Source organism: Ornithorhynchus anatinus, chromosome 16 (genome assembly GCF_004115215.2).
Source record: "Ornithorhynchus anatinus isolate Pmale09 chromosome 16, mOrnAna1.pri.v4, whole genome shotgun sequence".
NCBI lineage: Eukaryota > Metazoa > Chordata > Mammalia > Monotremata > Ornithorhynchidae > Ornithorhynchus > Ornithorhynchus anatinus.
In genome coordinates, this window is record NC_041743.1 from 27,469,665 (window position 1) to 27,494,715 (window position 25,051).

The 25,051-nt window shown below is 39.1% G+C and overlaps 1 protein-coding gene across 3 annotated transcripts in view; it reads right to left on the reverse strand.

Annotated features, from left to right (window-relative positions):
• The window catches only part of ATRNL1 (attractin like 1), a 602,864-nt gene that overhangs the window by 381,511 nt on the left and 196,302 nt on the right, over positions 1 to 25,051 (reverse strand). For 2 of the 3 annotated variants that reach the window (XM_001513843.4, XM_039914307.1), the window contains exons 21-24: positions 24,772 to 24,824; positions 5,555 to 5,649; positions 3,645 to 3,723; positions 2,458 to 2,615 (exon numbers count right to left, since the gene is read on the reverse strand). In XM_001513843.4, coding sequence (XP_001513893.2) covers positions 2,458 to 2,615; positions 3,645 to 3,723; positions 5,555 to 5,649; positions 24,772 to 24,824 — 385 coding nt within the window. Of the gene's footprint in view, positions 1 to 122; positions 394 to 2,457; positions 2,616 to 3,644; positions 3,724 to 5,554; positions 5,650 to 24,771; positions 24,825 to 25,051 lie in introns of those variants that run through there. The other variant, XM_039914308.1, reaches the window with a different exon arrangement.

Below are 25,051 nucleotides of genomic sequence, written 5' to 3' on the forward strand. Positions count from 1 at the left end.
CACTGAAACTTGTAATGTAAAATGTCTTTACGATAAAACACTTAGATTTAAATTTACAATACTTCAAGGAAAGAAACAAGAATAAATCATATTGAAAACCAGTAGAGGATATTCCTTTTCCCTGACATCTAAAGTGAAATGTGATGATGTATAAAAAAATGAAGAGTAAATTGGGCTAAGTAGAATTTATCTTTTAAAATACTTATTTTACGTTAGTGCTTCCATAAAAGTCATAAAAAATCATTTTTATATCAATGTCTTTTCTTTGACCAAGATACATATAAAGTGATGCATAGTTATGATTTAAGATATTGTTGTTGACTTTCATGAACATTATAATTTGAAGGATGCTTTAACAGTGGTTCCCATTTGTCTCATCTCTTCTCGCCTCATCTGGGAAATGGGAAAAAGATGTCAGGCAATTTTTGGCCAGTATATTAACAACTCACCAGTCCCAAATCCTATTCCCATCACCTAGTGCCTAGATAATTAAGAAATGGCAGAGGCGAAGGGTTTATGAATTATACGACGGAAGTGTTTTTGAAAGTTATATTACTAGAATACTAGCCAAACACAGTAGTACTAGTACTAAGTATACCACAGTAGCACACATCTCAGAGAGACTTGTGGTGCCTATGAGCCCCTTGAGGGACAGAGATTGAAGTCCGATCTGATTATCATCACAATACCTAACGCAGTGCTGTGCGCAAAATTGGATTTTCATAAATACAAATGTTATCAATCATTATTGGAAATTCAAAGCGCTCTCAGTTTAGTACTTTTTCAGAAACTGTGGGACCACTAATATAATAATAACAAAAACGATGATACTTGTTAAGCACTTACTATGTGCCAAGCAATGTTTAAAGCACTGGGGTAGATAAAAGACTGGGAACAATGCCCTGGTGAAAGTGGGACAAATATTCACCAGACATCATTGCTACTGATGTTATTTTTACTGTTTGGCAGATTCATTCATTCAATTCAATCGTATCTATTGAGCGCTTACTGTGTGCAGAGCACTGTAGCAAGCGCTTACGTTTGTGGAAGCTCAATCCCTAGTTGGCGCAAAGGTGAAAAAAGAGGATTGATAAGCTAAAGGTCTGAGCAAAACCACAAAGTAAGTTACAAAGAGAAACAGTTCATTCAGCCGAGAATACTATCACTAAGATCACAAGTGTAGATGCAAGGGAGCAAAGAACCCCGAAGGATATAAAACATGAGGTGTTTAAGAACATTTTAGAATGGCAAGCGAATGAATGAAGATCTGGGGTGGGAGTTGGGGGAATATAAGGAAAAAACAATAGAAAACATGTGAAAATAAAACCTATCTTTCAAGACAGAGGACCCTCTTGGAGAATGCAGCAATAGTTAACAAGTAAATGCACTTTACGCAAAATATTTATCCAACCTGATCAACGAACTGCTACCAAAATATTAATGCAAAATACCTATCAATATGCCATATTCAATTGCCAAACCGCTAAACACTATTAGTTACAGCAAAACATTGTTTAAATGTATGAAAATTGGGTCACATTGACCCAATCTATGGAATAAAATCCTCACACATCCAAGGAGAACAAGAGATCTCAAGGAAGAGAATAATGAACGGTGTTGACCCATTTATTTAAACAGAACTGTGATCACTGGATAATCTTTCCGTGTGCCCCATCCCTTAACGTGGTGGTGGTGGTGACATAAAACAGCTAGAGGTAGAGGGCCGCCGGGGCACAAAACAAGTCTGTTCTTGTTTAAAGCCACCTAGAAGTCTGAGTAAGCACATTCATTGTAAGAAAGCAATGCTTGTGCACATGCTGTGGAGCAGTGGTCAAGATGAAGAGCTCCCAAATTCTGTCTCACACTTACTGCACCATCCAGGATATTTTCTTTGGGGATCTGCAGCTTTGCAGCATTTACGACAGTAAAAGAGCAAGAGTTTAAACATACTGCCAGTCCTGGACACTATAATACTAGAGAAATCTCAATAGAAAACTATTTGTAATGGTGGCATCTTTGAATCAGGAGGCCCTGGTCTATTAATTCCCATTAAATTAATAGTTATCTGATTTTTTTTTCCAGGGGCAGGGAGAGAGGATGGGAAATGCACCTTTAGTTGTGTGGTGCCTACAGGTTATCTTGTATACAAAGACAAAGTATTTTCAGAGTAGCCTGTTCCCCTGGGAAAGACACCCACTATTTTGAAAAATATTTTCCAATAACTAATTTCAAAAATCTTTGTTCAACCTCTCTCCAACAAACCATGCAATTTGGTGGATATTTTTCTTCAAATGGTCATTCATTTGTAGATGGGATTACATTGACCAAGGTTCACCGAATGCGACAAGTCAACTTCTACATGGAAAAAGTCCACTGATCTATTAATTTTGCAAAAAATGCTCACTTCAGCAATGAGGACTTAGTAGGATTAAGAAATATAAGGTTATTTGCACTCACCTGTATTTTAATTGGCCAGGAAAAGTTGCTGACATATACATAAAATGTAATGTTTGGGTTGCTTCTGAAGTTAAATTTTTCACAGGAAAAACTATCTCTGTATTCCTTTATATTAGCTTTAGAAACTACAGGAATTTCTTCTCCGGATATTGTCCCAGCTAAAATGCAAATTAAAAATAAATGTTATATAATGTAATTTAAAATAATTTAGCAAAATATAACACTCCTTCTTGTTTTTGAGAGCACTCCACCCTTTTAAAATGTTCTCCGTCATGTATCCTTGTTTAAATTGATCTACCAAAGTAATGGTGAAATATTTCAAGAAGCACATTTTATAAAAAATGTATCTTTATTAACTTCAGAACTGCTGTGGTTTTCCCCAAATAACTGCAAATCCATTTTAAAGGTATGTTTTTCATTACATAAAATGAGCAAAATGGCTTTCTCATTTCAATACTGACGGATTTGGGCTCCCCTTAGTATTCAAGAGAAAAATGCCAGAGTTGTCAGCTCTTGGTCCATCAGAATCCTGTTGCCTTTGTAAATAGAATGCAATGGAATATATCAAAAGTCATAAGGAAAAGAAACCGTGAATGTTTTTTAGGAAATCAATATGCAGGATTTGTACAACTCTTGGATTTATTTTCCAAGATATCAATACCAGTTTATAAAAACTTTCCAAAAAAGGCTCACTAAATTAATCTTGTAGTCTCCCAACATTAATGTCAAAGAGGGCGTTATTTCAAAGTTTAAAAATAACAGATAAGCTGTTCTTTTTTATCTATTCACACAGAAGAATTTCATTGTCTGATATCAATGTTAAGGTTAATAATTAAATTTTTAGCTTCAACAATGAAACAAAGAAATTACAATCTCAGCCTCTCCAGTCATTAAGGAAGTAATTTATCTTAATTAAAATCACAGCATCTCATAACTGCCATTTAAAATTTTAAACAGAGCACAAGTTTTGGCTATCAATGTCATTTTAATTGAAAAAGAGAAAAAGTTAAATGTTAAACAAAGCTTTATTCACATCGCATATTATTATCAATATTTTAAATAATGTCACTGTTAATGACAACGATACTGGTAAAGAATAGGCTTTCGATATTGAAATTATGAGCAAGCGTCCACCTAAGAACGGTTTAAATAACTGTTGCAGAACAGTATATTGGAAATATGCCTACCTGTTGACCCAATGGACCACGTAATATTGAGGTTAAAGTTGTTTGATGCATTAATTGATATATCCAAGTTTTTGTTTGACTAGCGACAAAGAGAAAATACAATTTACAAAACTCAAAGGACATTATGAGGCACATCATTTAATCTACTGCAGAACTGAATGCCCCAACCCAGTGTTTGAATACCTAAACCAAAACATCAGAATTCTCCACTGCTAGAGGTCGCAATCTAAATTTTTGGAGCGAAAACTACTTTCATAAAAATAGAATCAAAAGTATGACTAGAAGAAGTCAAAACTAGATAGAAGAGACCTATTTTTATTTTCCCTTACTCATTCAAATGGGATCTATAGAGCAGGCTACGGGCTCCATGTGACCTGCAGTGAGGGCAGCCTGCCTTCAAAGAAGTGGGAGGAGAGAAATTTAGTCAAATCCTGAACCTTCTGCTGGTATCCCAATTCTCTGCTCAGAGCCGAAGGGGCGACCTGCCACTACTCCCATTTCCACGGAGGGGTCGATCTCTCTCTGCGGTCTCCGAGGAAGCCACTCCGCATGTAATTTCCACAGATGGTACACCAGAAAAGAAACCAGCCCTCCTGACAGCAGTGGCAGGGATTCTATCCAACGCCAGAGAACTCGCCCACTAGTAGAGTGCTCTGGAGAGAGTAAGCACTCAATAAATACTATTGATTCACTGAAAATAAGGACCAGTGAGGGTGACAGAGGGAGGGAAGCTGGATTTCACTGATCGAGGGGTTTTTGTGTCGGCTTCCTGTGTCTTTATGTGTTGGTCCCTTTTATCTGTTTTGGTCTTTCTCTAACTCTCTCTGTTTTTCCCTTTCTGGCCATTTCCATGGCTGCTTAAGAGTCTCATCCACTGGACTTAGCTTCCATAACGTCCCAGTAGTCAAAAATACTTCCTTATTTTAAAATATTTACTATTATTATTCCAGTATTTTTCTTGACTCATTTAAGGATTTGTTCATTTAAGCATTTGTTTGGCACTTGCAGCATTAGCATTCTGAGCCCGCTAAAATTCCTGTTCCTTATAGTGACAAATCCTCAACCTATTATTTGCTTTTTGGGATTCTTTTCTTAACAACTACATTTTACATATACCTAATTCTCCTATAACACAGGGGTTACATTTCTGCAAAAGGAAAATTCATCCTGCAGAATTCACTCACTCTGATATTTTACACATGCATTATACACACATATCAATTCCCCCTCTAGACTGGATGCTTCTTGTGGGATGGGAACATGTCTTCCCACTTTGTTATACTGTACTCTCCCAAGCACTTAGTACAGTGCTCTTGCACATATTAAGTGCTCAATAAATACTGTTGATTGATTTATTCTGACACTGTGGTGCACTGTATCCAAATGAGTTTATGCTGTGGGGTGAACACTTTTTAATTCTAGCCAAAATGTGTGGGGAAAACCATTAATGCTCAAAATTAATTAATGGTAAGAGTTGAAAACACCCCCCTTAATACAATGTATTGTTGATTTCAAACAGGGCACAGAAACCTTACACTATTTTTTTCTTATTAATTTTTTTAATACGGGGTTTGAAATTCACAGCTTCTATACCAAGTTAGGTTATACATAAAGTGTGAAAGAAAATTTTCACACATGATTCCTGGACTTTAAATGTCACAGATTTTAAATTACAGGAACGTTGGTAAAACCAGCAACAGCCAGCTCACATATAGACTGAATGTCAGTAGAACTTGTTTGTCTCATAAATATACCGATAATTTAGAAAATGAAAGACTAGCCGTCTCCACAAAAGCCCAATAGACTGATCACTCTTGGAAGAGCGAAAAATCACTGTGAAGTATGATGGAAAGATTGGATCCTTTAGTTTTGTCTTAATTATATTATGGAAGATGAACTGCATTTCTCACCTGTTCTGGGTTTGCTATGAAGTTTATGGCAGTGTGGTGACGGTCATCTTCCTGTAATAAGCTGAAGGTAAACTGGTAGTCAATCAAAAGGCTGTCTGTGGATGAAATGGATTATTAAAAAAAGGAGTCCAGATATGTACTTTTATAGATTATAAAATGTGGTATAACTGTCTAAGTATGTACTCTTGTAGATTTACCAATTTTTTTATTAGAAATTAGTATTTGTCACTAAACTTTCAAAAGTTAATTGTAGATAGGCAACATATAGACATTACTCAACTAGATAGTGAAAGAAACAGGAAAAAACTGATAGGAAGAACAAACTTTATTTTAGTTAAGTAGTTTAGTTGTTTCCATAAACAAACATTTAGTTGTTTTATGAGTTTATAAAGATTACTGTTTTCAAGGTAAGGGCATTCTAAATGCCATAAAACAACAATAATAATAATTATTATATTTGTTACGCACTTTCATGTGCCAAGCACTGTTCTAAGCACTGGGGTAAATACAAGGTAATCAGGTTGCCCCACATGGGGCTCAGTCTTAATCTCCATTTTACAGATGAGGTAACTGAGGCACAAAGAAGTTAAAAGGCTTGTCCAAGGTCACAGAGCAAACTAAAGGCAGAGACCATATTAGAACCCACGTCCTCTGACTCCCTAGTCTGTGCTCTTTCCACTAAGCAGAGAACCATAATACACAATGGGAAAGTAAATAAAGGTGGGAAGTATTCACAGTCCCTGGCCCTCTCAAGGCACATAAAATCTGAGATTTCAAACAATTGTTGTTTCAAGGTAACTCCTGCAGTCCCTAGCAAAGTGAGAGATTTCACCACTCAGCAGTCTTAGAGGATGCTTCTAAGTCAATCAAACAGTCAGATTTACTGAGCAGTTACTGTGTGTTGAGCACTGTACTAAAAGCTTGGGAGAGTAGAATATAACAGAGTTGGTAGACATTTTCCCCGCCCACAAGAAGCTTACAATCTTCCACAGTGATAGAAGAAATGGAAGCGGGAGAAGACCGTGAAAATCCCCAAGACACAGACGGAGGCCCCTGGGAGATCCAGACTCCCTTCCTAAATTCTCCAGTCCAGCTCAAAGGGAAACAGTGACAAAATTGTTACATCATGACTTATTTTCTGCTGGATAAATCCCTTGGCAATACTTTAAGAGTAATTCAGTATGAATATATTAAACTTTACCAACTGGAGTCACTGGTTATTTGAACCACTGAAGAGATGCCAGTGACAGAACACACAAGCTGCGCATGGGGACGGAGAGTCACCATATGCAACATTCTGCAGAAGCACATCCACATCTACTTCACCTCCGAGCAATTCTCTAAGGGTCAGCCCTGTCCCCTGCACTTCCTTCAAAGCCTTTGCATTACTTTCCAGTTCCCTGAGAACACTTGAGCCACTTTTGCATTACAGAACTTGGCAGTAGAAGCTGAGGTAAGGGGAGAATAGGTGATTAAAATAAAGAGAGCAGATTTAGAGACCAGTACCAAATCTGTACTGGAGAGGGGACACACCAATTGAAAATTAGAGTGTCCAGAAAACTTAGACCTATTAGACTGTCCATGCAGGACAGGGTCAGGGTCCTATCTAATTAAGATTTTCCCACCCCAGCACACAGAACAGTGTGTCACACACAGTAAGCACTTAAAGTCCATGAATAAGTAAATGAACAAATGAAACATGACTAACAGACACCCTATGTTTTGGAGACTAAGGATTATCTGTAAATCTATAGGAAAATTTACAAAAATGAACATACTCCCTTAACTACAAAATGATTACAGTGAGTTTTAAAGACAAGCACATGCATCTTATTATTTCCTTTCTGCTATTTTCACATGGATGCTTATATTTTTAGGCATAATCTAAGTATATCTGTTGCAAGTAGTTGTTTTCATAAACTAATGATAAAAGAACAAGTCCTGTTTAGTAACTGTAGTAAAAAAGCTGAAAGGGATTCAAACCTTTAGAATGGACTCAGAAGAAAAGAAATGGGAAAGGTTCATAAAAATGAATTTATCTTCACCTACATGATATTCCATAAAATCGCTTGGTATAATATGATATTTTATTGTCATTCTCTGTCCCTGATTTAAGCAATGGCAATACCCCCAGGAGAAATAATGACATTTGGTTATGGCACTGCCCATTCCTGAAATCAGAACAATATCTTGATTACCCAGTCTATGTTAGGAGCTAAATATTCATTCTGTCAGCTTTGACACCTTAACTGGCTTCTAAACCTCACTGGCAACAAAAGTAACATTAGGAAATTTTAATACCAATGTATTAGAGAGTTCCCTTGCTCCATCAAATCAATCTAATTAGTGCATAAACAGAAAAATGACTAATCTAATCAACAACAGCTGATGACACTGGAGGTGCCTTTAGATTTACTCTTATCAGTCCCTATGTAGAGTCTTTCCTTGGAAAAAACCAAAATTGTTTCAGTGAGTAACCAGAAGATCTGAAAATTTACTGACCACAAACACAGAGACTGGTCTTTCATATATGAAAAAGTTAAATCAACTTTAAGGAAAATAAAAATGATCAGCAGGCTAAAACCAAATCAATAATAATAATAATAATGTTGGTATTTGTTAAGCGCTTACTATGTGCCGAGCACTGTTCTAAGCGCTGGCGTAGACACAGGGGAATCAGGTTGTCCCACGTGGGGCTCACAGTCTTAATCCCCATTTTACAGATGAGGGAACTGAGGCACCGAGAAGTTAAGTGACTTGCCCAAAGTCACACAGCTGGCAAGTGGCAGAGCTGGGGTTCGAACCCATGACCTCTGACTCCACAGCCCGTGCTCTTTCCAGTGAGCCACGTTAAAGGTGATGAAAAGGATATGTTATGTAATGGCAAAGTGAAAAAGGGTCACATTTCACCAATGATCCTGATATGTGTGGGGTTTCCACTGGAACACAAATCCTTTCTACCAAACAATGGAATTTATTGAGCACTTACTTTAACCTGAACATTCAAGGATCAACCAGATTATGATGGAAGGTTGGAGAATGCCTGATCAACAAGCAGAAACTACTATTTCAGTCAGAACTATTATTTCAGAACGAACAATTCTGTAGAAAGTGATTAGGGCAGCAGTGTTAAGTATGGACTGCAGTGTGGAAAGACAGGAGGCAGGGAGGTCAGAAAGGAGGATGAAGTAACAGTCAAGGTGGAATAGGATCAGCGTAATATCAGTTTGGTGGCAAGGAAACGGAAGATTTTAATGATGTTTTGATAATAAAACGGAGAGGACCTGGTGACAGATGGAATATGTGGGTTGAATGAGACAGGTGAGTCGAAGATAACGCTAAGGTTATGGGCTTGTGAGACATGAGGATAGTGGTGTTGTGTACAGTGACGGAAAAGTTAGAGGGAGGACAGGGCTTGGATGGCGAGATGGACATGTTAAAAGAGAGATGGTGGCGGTACAGCCAAGCGGAGATGTCCTGAAGCAGGAGGATTTAGGAAGCTGCAGAAATGGAGAAACATCAAGGCTGGAGATGTAGATCTGGGAATCATCGACACAGAGACAGCAGTTGAAACTGTAGGAGTGAATGTGTTCTCCAAGGGAGCGGGTATAAATGGAAATAGAAGGGGGCCCAGAACTGAGTCTTGAGGGACTTCCAAAATTAGGGAGCAGGAGACGGAGGAGGGGCCTTTGAAGGAGACTGAGAATGAACCGCCAGAGATGGGAAGAGAACCAGGAAAGGACAGTGTCCGTGAAGTCAAGGAGCACTGTACTAAGCACTAGGAGAAAGTACACAGGCAGGAAAGAGTCAAGGTCTCTTTACCTCAGGGGTCTTACAATCTAATAATAATAATGGTGGCATTTGTTAAGCGCTTACTATGTGCAAAGCACTGTACTAAGTGCTGGGGGATACCAGGTGATCTGGTGGTCCCACATGGGGCTCACAGTTTTAATCCCCATTTTACAGATGAGGTAACTGAGGCCCAGAGAAGTTAAGTAACTCGCCCAAAGTCACACAGCCGGGAAGCGGCGGAGCCGGGATTAGAACCCATGACCTCTGACTCCCAAGCCCAGGCTCTTTCCACTGAGCTCGCTGCTTCTCAATCTAAGAACTGCCCCTTAAAGAAATATGCAAAACAGTGACTCTCTGTATAAGGCGAGATAATTTATTGAAAATATTAAAAAATGGAACTGCATTGCATGAACTGAATGTAATTCTCTGAAAATGTTACCATCAATAACAGAAGCTTCCTAGAAATGCAACTATACTTCTTTTTCTCTCTGTATGATAGTAACCATAGTAGTTGCCTTAATCTAACAACTTTATACGTTCTTTTCAATCACATCATTTTTATATTTCTATCACTTGTTTCTTTCCTTACAAGTTCTTTGTAAATAGTATTCTAAAGTCAATTTCTGCCTTCCACTAGTCCTCTGGATTTACCCCCTGGATTTACCTTACTTTTAGTTCTTGATCCATTCTATAAACTTGAGTCCATGACACACTGTTTCCCTTTTGGCATTTTTATTAGTGACTCCATTTAAGGAATTCCATCTCATCTGTTTTATTCTTTGACCTATCTTTTTAATCTGTATCAGTGGCCTAGAGTATCTCATTTAATTGCCTCATTTTACTTACAATTTTCTCTAGCATTGTCCAGCTTTCATTTCCATGTAGCTCAGAGCAATAGGAATGTGTTGTGGATTTTCATTTTTGTTTGCAAATTTTTATTTTTGCCTGTTTTACTTCTGAATTGATATTGTAGGCTCCTGGCTTTCTCGGATTCTATTTGGCACCTCTTGATCTATTTTTGAATACCAACCAAGGATTATTCCGAGGTATTCAAATTTCTACTTTTTCCATTCCCAAATTGTGGTCCATTGCCTCTCTTTCTTCCTTTCCTTTTGCTCTCCACAACACTTCACTTGTGTTTATATTCATTTCTATTTTTCTTTCCTCCATTCTAATACAGTCTTTTGTAATATCTCCTGGCATTTGCTATTAAAACAATTTCACCTCTATATACTACCGCCTGAATGCTTATTGATCTCAAAAACTAATTTCCCACTTTTGCTTTTACTTTTACAAGTGTGAAGGACCTTGTAATAAATAATACAAATGCAAAAGGATTTATAACGAATACAATTGCAGTTGAAAAACACTATACTATATTCTATCTTAAAAAATTGCAATTGGATACTTTGTACATTCTGTATTGGAAAAAAGTTTGAATATCTTGCAGTGTAACCATGTAGAAATAAAATATTTCACGTTTTAGATATTAAAAGAGAGGAAACAAATATGTGGCTTAATCTTTCATTGACTTATCATACGACTATGACATATAAGCTTAGCATCAGAAATGAACCATAAATTTTCATCTCAAACTTATTTTGGACTAGGGTTTTACTGTGCTAGACTAAGGATTTCTGCAAACAATCAAAACTACCCCTTAAACCAGGGTTCCATTAACTAATTTTTTTTCAATACAGGATGGCCCCAAAATAAAGCTGAAACAGAATTAAAGTGGGACTTTTGACTTTTAAAATGCAGTAATTTAATAAAACACACTATCCTCTAAATAGTAACAATAATTATGGTATTTGTTAAGTGCTTACTATGTGCCAAGCACTGTTCTAAGCACTGGGGTAGATACAAGGTAAACAGGTTGTCCCAAGGGGGGCTCACCGTCTTAATCCCTTTTTACAGATGAGGTAACTGAGGCACAGAGAAGTGACACAGATGATAAGAGGCAGAACCAGGATCAGAACCCACGTCCTCTGACTCCCAAGCCCATGCTCTTTCCACTAAGCTACGCTGCTTCTCTAGTCATATACTTCTGCTGTTGGTTGTAGCTCAAGCCTGAATGCTGTTACCTGAGCTGCAACTGAGTCACTGCCCTACAAAATTTCCATCAGTCACATGTACTGAGTGCTTACTGGGTGCACAGCACTGTACTGAGCGCCCAGGAGAGCAGAATACAACAGAGTTGGTACTCATGACCCTTGTCCACAGGAGTCTAGAGGGGGAGACAGACATTATAATGAATTGGGGACATTTACATGAGGGCTGTAGGACTGAGGATGAAGTGACTATCAAATGCTCAGAGGGTATAAATCTAAGTAAAAAGGTAACGCAGAGGGGAGAGGGAGTAGGGGAAATGAGGCTTAGTTGGGAAAGACCTCTTGGAGCAGATTTTAATAAGGCTTTGAAGGTGGGAAAAGCGATGGTACATCAAATACGAAGCGGGACAGTGTTCCAGGCTGGAGTGAGGATGTGGAGGCTGGTGGTGAGATTGATGAGAACGAGATCAAGTAGACTGGCATTGGAGGAGTGAAGTGACCAGGCTGATTTCCTCTCTGGAAAATCAGGATGATAAGATAAGAGATACAAGGTGACCGAATGAGTGCTTTAAAGCCAGTGGTAAGGAGTAACTGTTTAATGCAGAGGTAGATGGGCAATCACCAAGTGTTCTTGAGGAGTGGGGCAACATGGACCGAACAGCTTTGTAGAAAAATGATCCAAGCAGCCAAGTGAAGTACGGACTGGAGGGGGAAGAGACAGGAGGCAGGGAGGTCGGAAAGGAGTAATAGTAATAGTCAAGGTGGGATAGGATAAGTGTGTGGATAGGTGCGGTACCAGTTTGGGTGGAGAGGGAAGGGTGGATTTTAGTGATTTTGCGAAGATAGAACCAACAAGATTTGGTGACGGACTGAATATGTAGTTTAGGTAAGAGATGATTAAAGCATAATGCCCAAGATTACAGGCTGGTGGCACAGGAAGTATGACAGTGCTGTCTACAGTAATGGAAAAGTCAGGGGGAGGAGACAGGGTTTGGGTGGGAAAATAAGGAGTTCTGCTTTGGATATGTTATGTTTGTGGTGTGTCAGCAGGATATCCACAGAGAGATGCAGAGGCAGGAGAAAATGCGAGAATGCAGAGAAAGAAAAAGGTCAGGGACGAAGAGGTATATTTGGGAATACTCCGAAAAGAGATAACAGTTGAAGCCATGGGAGTGGATGAGTTCTCCAAGGGAGTGAGTGTAGATGGAGGACTACTGCTAGGGCGTGCGAAGCAGAGGAGAAGCCTGCGAAAGAGACTGAGAAGGAGCAGTCAGAGAGAGACAGGTCAGTGAAACCAAGGTTGGATAATGTTTCCAGAAGAAAGGGTTGGTCCACAGTGTCAAAGTCAGCTGACGGGTCAAGGAGGAAGCAGGGGGAGTAGATACCATGGGATTTGGCAAGAAGGAGATCCCTGGAGAGGCCAATTTCTGTCCTCTGAACTCCAAGGAAACTGCGACTAGGTCCTATAAAATCTTCTATTATAGGTAGCATACAAAGGACGGTTCAGGGATCTGCACGAATTAAGCAAACAACAAATACAGTTCATTGATTGTGAAGCTATAGTTTCCTACAAAATAGTTTTATGCACTGTATTTATAGTCTACTTTGCTATCTGTAAAAATGAAGAACATGTTGCTGATATTTTCACACAGTTAATGTTTAATACTCCTTATTGGTTTTTACCTGTCAGTGGTTGGAATGTGAGAAAATGAGTAGATGACCATGGAATCTCTGGTTTGGCATTTTTATCAGAACCTTTGTCATTTCCACAAAGATATTTGGGTTTGCTCTTACCAGTAATATAAAGACTATGGTATAAATGATATATGAGGCACATAACAAATAAAAAGTATAACGTGTTTAGCAGGTCGTTTGAACAACTACAATGTTTTTTAATCATGCCACCAGAATGCTGGATTATTTTCCATTCAATTCTAACAGTATTTTGAAAAGCCAGAATTCCCACTGTGAAATTTGTCTCTTTTGTCTATCTATATTCACAAGATGTTAATTAGCAATAATGGTTTCTGTTGAGATGATTTTCCCCTTTAATAAATGCAAAAGCTTTAATGAAGGGTGAGATTTTGCTCTCCCTATTTCCTGTTAAATATCTTCATTTTAGTCACCTGACAAAGTACTAGTAATTAAACAACAGGAACTAAACCCATTACTACTTCTCTGTAATAAGCATGGGTTTTCATTTCTATACATTTTAGAGTTCTGATGTTCTTTTATCTATGTATCTTGTGAATCTGTTTTCAAGCCATCTTCTTGTTCAAACTACTGAACTTCTAAAAGTATCAACTCCAATAAAACACTTTATTCACAACATTTTTTGCATTTGAAGTATACTTCAATTTTCCTTGTTAAATCTCAGGTTTCCTTTGCCACATCCAAATCTAAAAAGCACCCTTTTGTTTTTAGGCAAATTCATCTGTTGAGAGATATCACTTATTATAGTTGTCATGATCATTCCATACTTTTTATGCTCCCTTAAAAAGAGTTTCAAGAGCTTGATTACACTTATTCAATTAAGAAAAACAAGTAATTAGAAACATTCCAATATGTCTATAATGAACACATGGAAAATTACCACAATAATTACACAAAACCAAGTACCATTTTAATTAAATAAGAAAATAAATTTGAAACCACCAGTTCAATTTTATCACAAATATCGGTTTTAAACAGTCTACTCTTACTGAGGAATGCAAGTTGCCTAATTAAAGGTGTGAACATGGCTGCATGTTCATAAATTTCATTAAGGGTGCTGAGATTTATGAACACATAGACAAGATAGGCGATCCAGACAATTCTAATATTAGTCAAAATATTTCCTCTAAGAGTATGACCTTCATATATATTGTGCTATATTCCCTCAAGAAGAAGTAAAGATATATCTTAGAACCAGATCACACACATACAAACCCCAAAAAGAAAAAAAAAATCACACCACTGCTTACATTTTGGAAAGGTTTAACTATGTATAACGACCATAACACATCTATGGAAAAATAATCCAAATTGCAGTATGTGGTGACAGGCTCTGAGATTTTGGGAAAATAGATACTTTAAAGTTATCATTAACTGGTCTTTTAATTTTCTGGTTTAATATGTAGCAGGAGCTTAAAAGACCAATCAAATGCTGGGCATCATCAGGAAGAGTACAGAAAGCAAACCAGCATTTGACCACACCTGAAATATTCTGTTCAATTGTTTTGTCATAGTTTAGGAAACATAAATTTGACCTGGAAAAGATATACATGAGAACCACCGAAATGATTAGGCAAAATTGAAATTCAGACTTGGGTTCTAATTCCAACTCGTCACTTGTCTGCTGTGTGACCTTGGGCAAGTTATTTCACTTCTCTGTGCCTCAGTTACCTCACCTGTGGGGTTAGGATTGTGAGCCCCATGTGGGAGAGGAGGTATGTCCAACCTAATTATCTTGTATCCATCCCAGTGCTGAGAATAGTGCCTGATACACAACACGTGCTTAACAAATACCATTAAAAAAAATTTAGAAATTTCCTTCCAAGGACAGACAGAAAGAGTGAGGATTCTGTAGACTGGAAAAAACCTGCTATGATGTCTACATAATGATTAAGAATATGGATACAGAATTATTGTCCCAACAACAGGACTTGACAAAAGCCATTGGAATTGGAGTGTGGTAGGCCATAAACAAATTTGAAACACTTCTTTACATAGTGGATGGAAGCATATGGAATTATCTACCAAAGGAAGTCATGAATACAGAAAACATTAGCGTTTGAGAGGGTTTTGAATAATTTCATGGAAAAATGATTCTTAATAGGGTACAAGAAGGAAAGGAAGGTGTGTGACGGAAAAGTTGAAGATGTTACATGATACTAACATAGGGAAGGAAGTCTACAGCCGCTAAAAAGGCAACCGTTATGGTACTGGGAATCAGAGCAGTGTTATGTTGCAATCCCTTTAACCATCAACAGGTCCCCCAAGTGAAAAACCCTTGGCAAGTACTTCACTATGTGCTAAACCCCTGCCTGGCTATTTGATCGATCAATTAATGGTATTTCTTGAATGCTTACACCCTCTAGACTGTGGGCAGGGAAGGTGTCTACCAATTTTGTTGTACTGTACTCTCCCAAGCACTTAGTACAGAAATGCAAGTGCTCAATTAATACCACTAATACCAATCAACATCACTTGTCTGCTGTGTGATTTGGAGCAAGTCACTTAATTTCTCTGCGCCTCAGTTACCTCATCAGTAAAATGGGGATTAATTATGAGCACCATGTGGGACATAGACTTTGTCCAACCTGATTGGCTTGTATCTACCCCAGCACTTAGTAGAGTTCCTGGCACATATTAAGTGCTTAACAAATACCATAAAAAAGGAGAATACAGTCTACAGACCAGCTCTATCACTGCTTCTTTGCACTGGTTCTTGGTGTTGAAGTCTTCATGATTGGACCAAGGCTTGAGCGCTATTTTCAATGGGAGCCTGCATCATCACCAGATATTACGATGTGTCAATAAGGATAACCATCATCCAATCCTCCAAACATTTGTTGGTTTGTTCAAGACAAAATGCTGGACTGGATGAGTCCTCGGTCTGCCCCCAGAAGAACATTCCTTATGCTCTTTAATACCCTGGAAATCAGCGTGGCTCCGTGGAAAGAGCTCAGGCTTGGGAGTCAGAGGTCATGGGTTCGAATTCCAGCTCTGCCAGCTGGCAGCTGTGTGATTGTGGGCAAGTCACTTAACTTCTCTGTGCCTCAGTGACTCATCTGTAAAATAGGGATTAACTGTGAGCCTCACGTGGAACAACCTGATCACCCTGTATCTACCCCAGTGCTTAGAACAGTGCTCTGCACATAATAAGCGCTTAACAAATACTAATATTATTATTAAAACGCTTAGTACAGTGCTCTGCACATAGTAAGCGCTCAATAAATACTACTGAATCTGTTACTGGCTTTGAGGCAATACTTGAAGCAACATAACTTCTCTAAGTGAATCATGTGAAGAAAATGGACAGCGTTCTACTGGAGGAAATTACAGTAGACCAATAGACCTGGAGTGTGGCAAATGGGAAGAGAGACGGGTTTCCTTAAAGGAAGTTTTGGGAGGAATAGGAGGCTAAATGGGAAATTAGTAAACAGAAACAGGCTGCTTTGTAAGTGGCAACCAAAACAGTTAAAAAAGAACTACCTTCACAGGCACACCATGAAACACAGAATGTCAATGCTCATCAGCCTATGCAGCCAAGCCTAAGGGCACACAGAGGATCTCATGCTAGGTAGCATTATCCTCATATTTAAGACAGCTATTTACCTATAACTACGCTATTTCAGAAAATAACAAATTTGACTTTTATTCAAAACTCCTCAAGCACAGACAGAGTGAATCAATGGTAATTAAGCTTCTCTTCACTTGTGAATAGGGTAAATATTGTTAATTAGCCAAACTAATTGGCACTGAGGATTCTTGGGATAATCGAAAGTTAATTTAGCCCAACCTGTGACCCAACTGGGTGGTTGGGAAATGTCAACAAGTTCATATTAATTAGTTGGAATGTAGAAGTGAAAGAGGTTATAACAATAACCCCACCCCACAGCATTTATGTATATATCTATAATTCTATTCATTTATATTGATGCCTGTTTACTTGTTTTGATGTCCGTCTCCCCCATTCTAGACTGTAAGCCCGGTGTGGGCAGGGACTGTCTCTCTCTATCGCTGAATTGTACTTGCCAAGCACTTAGTACAGTGTGCTGCACACAGTAAGTGCTCAATAAATATGACAATGAAGGAATGAGTGAATAATAATAACTGCGGTATTCGTTAAGCACCTGTGTGCCAAGCTCTGTACTTAGTGCTGGGATAGGTACAAGGATCATCAGACTGTCTCTGTCCCTCATCAGACTCAGAGTCTGTAATAGTACATAGGAGGGGGAACAGACAAGGAAACTGAGGGACAGAAATGTTTGGTGACTTTCCCAAGGTCACACAGACCTTTTTCTCTTCATTTCTCTGTCCGTATACTGTCCCAAGTACAAGCCTCTCTCTTGTTGACAAGTCCCTCTGGAATGCTCAAATAGGCAGAGTATTACTTGTGGGGACTCATTTGAAAGGCTAATTAGAGGTGGACTAGGGTGAAGAGATACTTTTCTTAAAGAATAGCTAATCAGTAAAAAAAAAAAAAAATCACTGCCTGCATAGAATCCTACTTCGCTTGTCCCCATTTTCTCTGTGAATTGTTTTTCTTGCTTTTTCCCTTGTTTTGGCAAGGAAATGGAGAAAACTTCCCCAATTCTTTCACAGACCAACTAGACTGCCATACACAACAGTGCCTTATGAAAGGAATGAATATATCAATGAGTGCTGCCAACAAAGTCTCTCGGAGACGTTTTGTTTCCTAACCATAAACTGCATCTACCATCCCTATCAGTCATCTTGCAATATGTGCTGCTCGTGACAAGAGAACCAAGAGAAAGAGTGGGAGGTTTGGCACAACCTTTCACCACCCGTGATTGGGAAAACAAGGTCAGCTTGTCTCCTGCTGGCCATAGGATATTATATTCTAAAATATTATAGGTCGATCCACTCAGGTCTATTATTGAGGAAGAAACCAGAGTGCCATTCATTCATTTAGAGTCCCCTGTGCCCACAGCACTGTACTAAGCACTTGGGACAGAATAATTAGGACCTACGCAGGGAAACAGGCAGACAGAAAAGTATCTAAGCTTAGGAGTCAAAAGCTGCAAGTGATTATGACCAGAAAATGCAAAGATGAGTAACCGAATAAGTTGTACCTACACTGTAGACTATATGAGTCGATGTGTGTATAAGAGCGTAAGATGGAGAACGGTACCGATGAGTTGAGGTGGCTGTTGGGGTAATCCCGCCCAAAGGAAAAACACTTTAATTAGGGAAACCTCCTGGAAGAGGTGAGATTTCAAGAGAGCACTTTGAAGTTGGGGGAAGTTCAGGCCTGGCAAATTTGAAGGGCAGGGGATTCTGAGCAGACAGGGATGACATGAGCAAGTGGGGAGACAGTAAAATGGTTCACTTCAGAGGGGCAGACAGTGTGGGCTGGGGACTAGCAAGACAGGACTAACGAGAATCCCTGGAAACCCCTGAAGGGATGGTTGGCATAAAATGTACTACAGAAACCCCGAAAAATACTTGTTTACACTGAAATTTTTCAGCCTGTCTGCATTTTCAAGTTATTTTCCAAGGTACTCTTATCGTCTTGATTTTCCCCAACAATGGACTCTTAGATACTTTATTAGACTGTGAGCTCATTATAGGCAGGGAAGACGGCTGCTAATTCTGCTGTATTGATTGTACTCTCCCAAGTGTTTAGTAAAGTGCTCTGCTCTTCGTAAGTGCTCAGTGAATACCACTGATTGACTGATAATAATATAATCACAATGATGGCATTTATTAAGCTCTTGCTATGTACCAATGTGCTGAGAGTTGAGATAAGATAATCAGACTGGACACAGCCCCTGTCCCATACAAGCCTCACAGCCTAAAATGGGAGGAGCACAAGTATTTTATCCCCATTTCACATATAAGGAACTGGAAGCACAAGGAGGTTAAGTAACTTGCCCACGGACATTACAGCTCCTATTTACCTCTCCTACTTCTGACCTCTTGGTTCAACTCCTTCCTGCTACTAGAACTCCCTTCCATATGAAATCCCACCAGAGTCCAGCTCTTCCCTCTTCAAATCCTCTTGAAATACCACCTCCTCAAGTAGGATTTCTCCAAGTCATATCCCAACTTTCACGTCAGCACTTAAGCACTCACAGCACTTTGAGACCTACAGATATACACACTATTCTTTAAGAACTTATTTATTCACTTTCCATCTTTCCACTCTCTTTTTCTTCCAAAACCTAATTATCTGGTGACTTGTTTCCCTCATTAGACTGTAAGCAACTTGAAGGCAAGGATTGAGTCTTTTATCCTATTTTGCACTCTCCCAAATGCATTTAGTACAGTGCTGTTTACATAGAAGACATTCAATATGCACGATTGCTCGATTATGCAACAAAACAGTCGCAAACCAATGGACCACCTGATCTCCGAATGTTCCTTCTAGCCCTAGATCCTATGCTGTTAAAACATTTAGTCTCGATTCATTTTTTTTCAGTTCCTATTTTCGAAAGTAAAGATCCTTTAAATTGTATGTTTTCTTATATTTTAACCTACTGAATTCAAGAAACCAGAGATGGCACTTGTCGGTGTAGTCATTATATTCCTGTATTTAGTAATAATAGAAGAATTGCTTCAATCTGCACGAGGGTCAATCAATGTTAGATATAATTTCTGGAACTCATTACTTTAAGTCAAGCATGACAGTTTTATAATTACAGTAGGAATTCAGTTTAAACTGAATGCTGTCCTAAATGAAAACAAGTAAAATATGGCTTTGTAAAATCATGGTTAAATGCTGTCCCATCTCTTCTAATTCTGCAAAAGCCATCTTTAATTCCAATTGCTGTAATTTACAGCAACCGCCGTTCATTTTAAATTTCAAATAATCTTTGGAATTATTTGAGGTTTCTGTTTATAATGTTTATACTTGCATTTATCTCAGCTATTCTCCTTCAAATGTTTTTGACTTTAAAGCAATAAAGTAGTTCAACTATAACAAGGCTGCCATCTAGTGCTTTACATCCATTTCCAAGACTTTTTCCCCAGCTTTTAGCTCTAATTTAAGAAGGTAAAAGATCTTTGCCATTCCACCTCTTAGTACTTTTTCGAATGAATTACGAACCACGTGATTTCAATCCCGTTCTTCCAAAGGCTTAGATGTTTGGATCCACACGTATAGCAAATAAAGACAGACTGAGGCATCCTATCCCACGAACCGATCCAGGGTAAAGCTTAATGTCGTCAAAAGCCTAACAGGCTCTTCACTCCCTACCGACCACTTTAAACCACATTTCCAATTCAAGGTCATGCCCCACAAAGACTGTACCTCCTGGAGGAAGGAAGAAAGGACTTAAGAGGAGAAGGAAGAAGAAGAGAAGAAATACGAAGAGGAGGAGGAGCAGAAGGAGCAGGAGCAAGTAGAGGAGCAGGGGGAGGAGGAAGGGCATTAGAAGGAGGAGCAGAAGGAGAGGAAGAGGAGGAGGAGGAGCAGGAGGAAGATGAGGAAGAGGAGTAGGAGGAGGAGAACAACGAGGAGTCCTTAGGGAAAATAAAGGATGTTTTATATTTTATAATTTTACCAATAATATACCATAATTTTATACTTTACATTACAGTTTGATCCGTTATAATTTTTACATTTTTAAAAAATTTGTCCTTCAATAAATGTTTCAAGAACTTGGATCACAAGTAATCTGGATAAACATTGAAAGTATGGACAGGATACCTCGTTTTGCAGTCTAGTGTTTTCCTGCCAACAACTTACTCTGCAGTTGAAAAGCTGTGAATCTTACAGCTATTAAATCTATGGAATTTCTATTAGAAGCTTACTGTAAAGCAAGCAATACACAGCCTCTTACTGACCAGGCACAATACCAAACATAGCAAACTATTTTCCATTAGTTAGCCTCTGAATCAAAATAATACCCCTAATGGTCCTGAACTGTCGGATTTAATAGAAACACTGATAAATCTAATAGTTGGTATTTTTCAATAATAGCTGACCATATCCTTTTTCCCTCTGAATAGAAGATAATTTTTGCCAAAATCAAAAAATATTGGTGAAATGGCTTTTCTGAAAATAAAGATGCTAGCTTTTACTTTATTTCCAAAATATTGTTTTTAAGGATTTTAGTTGATGTTGACATCACACTTAACCATACGAATTCACTACAGTTCAAAATTCATTTATTCCACAAATCCTGCTTTGGAGACACCAAGACACAATGACTTAGAAAACACTCTTGGACTTTAAAACCCTTCACTTGCTATTCTACAAATTAGCCATGTACTTAGAGACTAGGTAATTTCACAGATGAGCACCTCTCTGTCAGCAAATACTACAAGTCATTGAATCCAGAAGATGGAAATTTAAGTTCACCTAGCCTCTACCGTGGTAACAATACAATATCTATAAAAAGCATTTCCGATAAAGATGGGATCTCGGAGCATTTCCGAGACTTGGCTCTGACCTTTAGCATCTCATACGCTTTTAATTAATTAACAGAAGTGATCTAAATCCTGGCTGAGGGGACATATCCTTTCTGGCCTCTTCTCCCCAAGAAGGGCTTGGGCTTCTTGGCTTCATCTCATCCTTCTGCACTATGACTCTTGGCAGACAAAATGAACAGATTAACACTACATTTGACAATAGTAGTATTTCCAAAGCACTCACTGAGAATGACCAAACTGTAGCTCATGAGCCATGTGGGGCCCTTTCCTTCACTTTCTGTGCAGAGTGAGGTAATGTATACATTGTTATGCTTTATTTTGCCATTGCAGCAGCTGTGACTCCCCTGCCCACATGGGGTTGGGAAAGGGAGGGAATAAAGTGACCAACTCGGCCCCAAATGTCTCTTGTCACCACTCGCCGCCACCACCACCCGGTTCTCCCCAGAAAACTGGCTCACCACCACTCTTCCCCCAAACAACACTCATCACCACCTTCTCCCAGAAAAAAGTTGGCCTCCACTCACTGCCATCTCCTCTAACCTCAGAACACCTGCTTGCCATTCCAGTAAAATCTTTTTTTTTTTTTTGATTTGCAGCTCTTGGCCGCACCGCGTTTTCAATTCGCTGCTCTTCAATTCAAGAGAAGCCCAGGAGATAGAGCATGGCCCTGGGAGTCAGAATGATCTGGGTTCCAATCCCAGCTCTACTACTTGCTGGCTGTGTGACCTTGGGCAAGTCACTTCACTTCTCTGTGCCTCAGTCACCTCATCTGTAAAATAGGGATTAAGGCTGTGAGCCCCATGTGCAACATGGACTGCGTCCAATCTGCTTAGTTTGTAATAATAATGTTGGTATTTAAGCGCTTACTATGTGCAGAGCACTGTTCTAAGCGCTGGAGCAGATACAGGGTAATCAGGTTGTCTCAGGTGAGGCTCATAGTCTTAATCCCCATTTTACAGATGAGGTAACTGAGGCACAGAGAAATGAAGTGACTTGCCCACAGTCACACAGCTGACAAATGGCAGAGCCAGGATTCGAACCCATGACCTCTGACTCCCAAGCCCAGGCTCTTTCCACTGAGCCACGCTGCTTCTCTATCTACCCCAGCACTTAGTACAGAGCTTGGCACACAGTAAGCGCTTAACAAACAACAATATAAAATGATTGGCCATTTCTAGCACATGCTGATTGTTCTATTGTGGGAAGCAGCGTGGCTCAGGGGAAAAGAGCCTGGGCTTCGGAGTCAGAGGTCATGAGTTCGACTCCCGGCTCTGCCACTTGTCAGCTGTGTGACTGTGGGCAAGTCACTTAACTTCTCTGGGCCTCAGTTACCTCATCTGTAAAATGAAGCAGCGTGGCTCAGTGGAAAGAGCACGGGCTTTGGAGTCAGGGCTCATGAGTTCGAATCCCAGCTCTGCCACTTGTCGGCTGTGTGACTGTGGGCAAGTCACTTAACTTCTCTGTGCCTCAGTTCCCTCATCTGTAAAATGGGGATTAAGACTGTGAGCCCCACGTGGGACAACCTGATTTCCCTATGTCTACCCCAGCGCTTAGAACAGTGCTCGGCACATAGTAAGCGCTTAACAAATACCAACATTATTATTATTATTATTAAAATGGGGACTAACTGTGAGCCTCACGTGGGACAAGCTGATCACCCTGTATCTACCCCAGCGCTTAGAACAGTGCTCTGCACATAGTAAGCGCTTAACAAATACCAACATTATTATTATTATTCTATGAAAGGATCTGAAAAAATGTGAAAGGAGCACCTGCACAGGTGAAACCAATCTTCAAAGATTTCAGCTGTAGCTGACAGAGGTATCTTTGATTTGCCCAGAAATCACCACCATGAATAGCCCAAGGAGTTTTTTACTTTAATCAAAATGTAAAATTAAATATCTTCCGGTATTCTGATAACATTGTAAAAATTGGGCAAGTATTGCCAGCAATAGGAGAAGCTGAAGTGTCGCGCATAGATGGATATAACCGGACAAAGGCTCAGCAGAATACAGTAGGAAAGGGCATCTCAAAAAAGACCAAAGGCTTACAGATTCAGTCTCTTTTACAAACGTTCAAAACAAGAAGTAGTAACATTAATATGCCCTCAGCCCCACTTACGTACATATCTGTAATTCATTTATTCATATTAATGTCCGTCTCCCGCTAAAGACTGTAAGCTTATATGGAGGAGTGGGGATCAGGGGGTGTGGGGAACATGTCTATGAACTCAGTCGTATTACACTCTCCCAAGTGCTCAGTACACACTTAGTAGCTCTGCATACAAGTAAGCACTCCATAACCACTAACTAATTGATAATATTAATGCAGCAACATTGTGGTTAGAACATAAAGAATGAAGTAATGAAAATCCCGTAGGGTTTTGGTAGCTTTTGGAGCATTTTGTAACTAGTGTCAAACAGATTATCGAGTCAAAGGCAGGCAGAGTAAAGGGGCAACTGGCTGAGAAGCATCCTGATAGAGTGAAAAGGCTGGGGTAGAAAAACACCTTTGTTTTCTTTACAATCAACTGCCCTGGCTGGTTCACTCAGTCATCTCTCTGGAAGCAGAAGGTCACATGGGATAATTTCTCAAGATCCATTCCAGCTCTATTATTCAGTGTTTCTACGATGCTGACCAAACCACTGACCGCTTTAAAACTCTGTCTAAAACCTTTTTAAAAAGGTATTCATTGAGGTTTCAGATGAAACATAAATCAATGGAAATATCTGCAGTCCCTCTGGGAGAAGCTTGCAAGCCAAGGAAGGTTAATTAACAATCCGTTTGGAGCATTCCGTAGCTCTATGGAAACTTCAGAACTCCCGTTATCCTGGTGAGAGATGGACGCTCTTTCACCAGACATCAGTGTTGCAAAATCCCCAACAGTCATAGCAATATGGGGAGGGTAGGAAGTTTTAAAATCTGTCAGTGTAGAATGGGGGGAGAGGGGTGTGTGACATACCACCCACGAAACAATAAGAAACCCAGCCTCCAATCTCAGGTAGCATGCGGCAAACGTTAGTCTAGGCCTGCGATGGTTTGTCATGGAACTGTTGGAACCTCAACTAAAGCACCTGCCTACAGTATCCGAAAACCACATCATTTTTCAAGGTAAACAACGTAACCTGCTCATTAGACATTCATCGCGGGCATTTTAAGTAGTCAAGGTGCCTTTCAAATTGGGTTATGGCAGTATCAAGTCTGCTGTGCTATTAAGAACTGGCTACAAGGATAAAGTTCTTAGGAAAAAGACAACATTCAAATACTCACAGTAACATGTTCCTCTAAGTGGATTCCCAAGATAACGATTTTCAGAGTCACATCTGCAGAAATCAAAACATTTGAATCACATTAAAATGTCACAGTTTAGAAGATTATTCATTTTTCTTCTAAGTAAAGAAAGTGTTTACATTAAGATGGCACTATAAATAAATCTTTATTTTAAAGGTAAAGCACAATATTCTAATATTCTAAAGTGTCAAAAAAGCAAGCCCGCAGTCTACATATAAATATATATATATATATATATACACATATGCATAATACATAT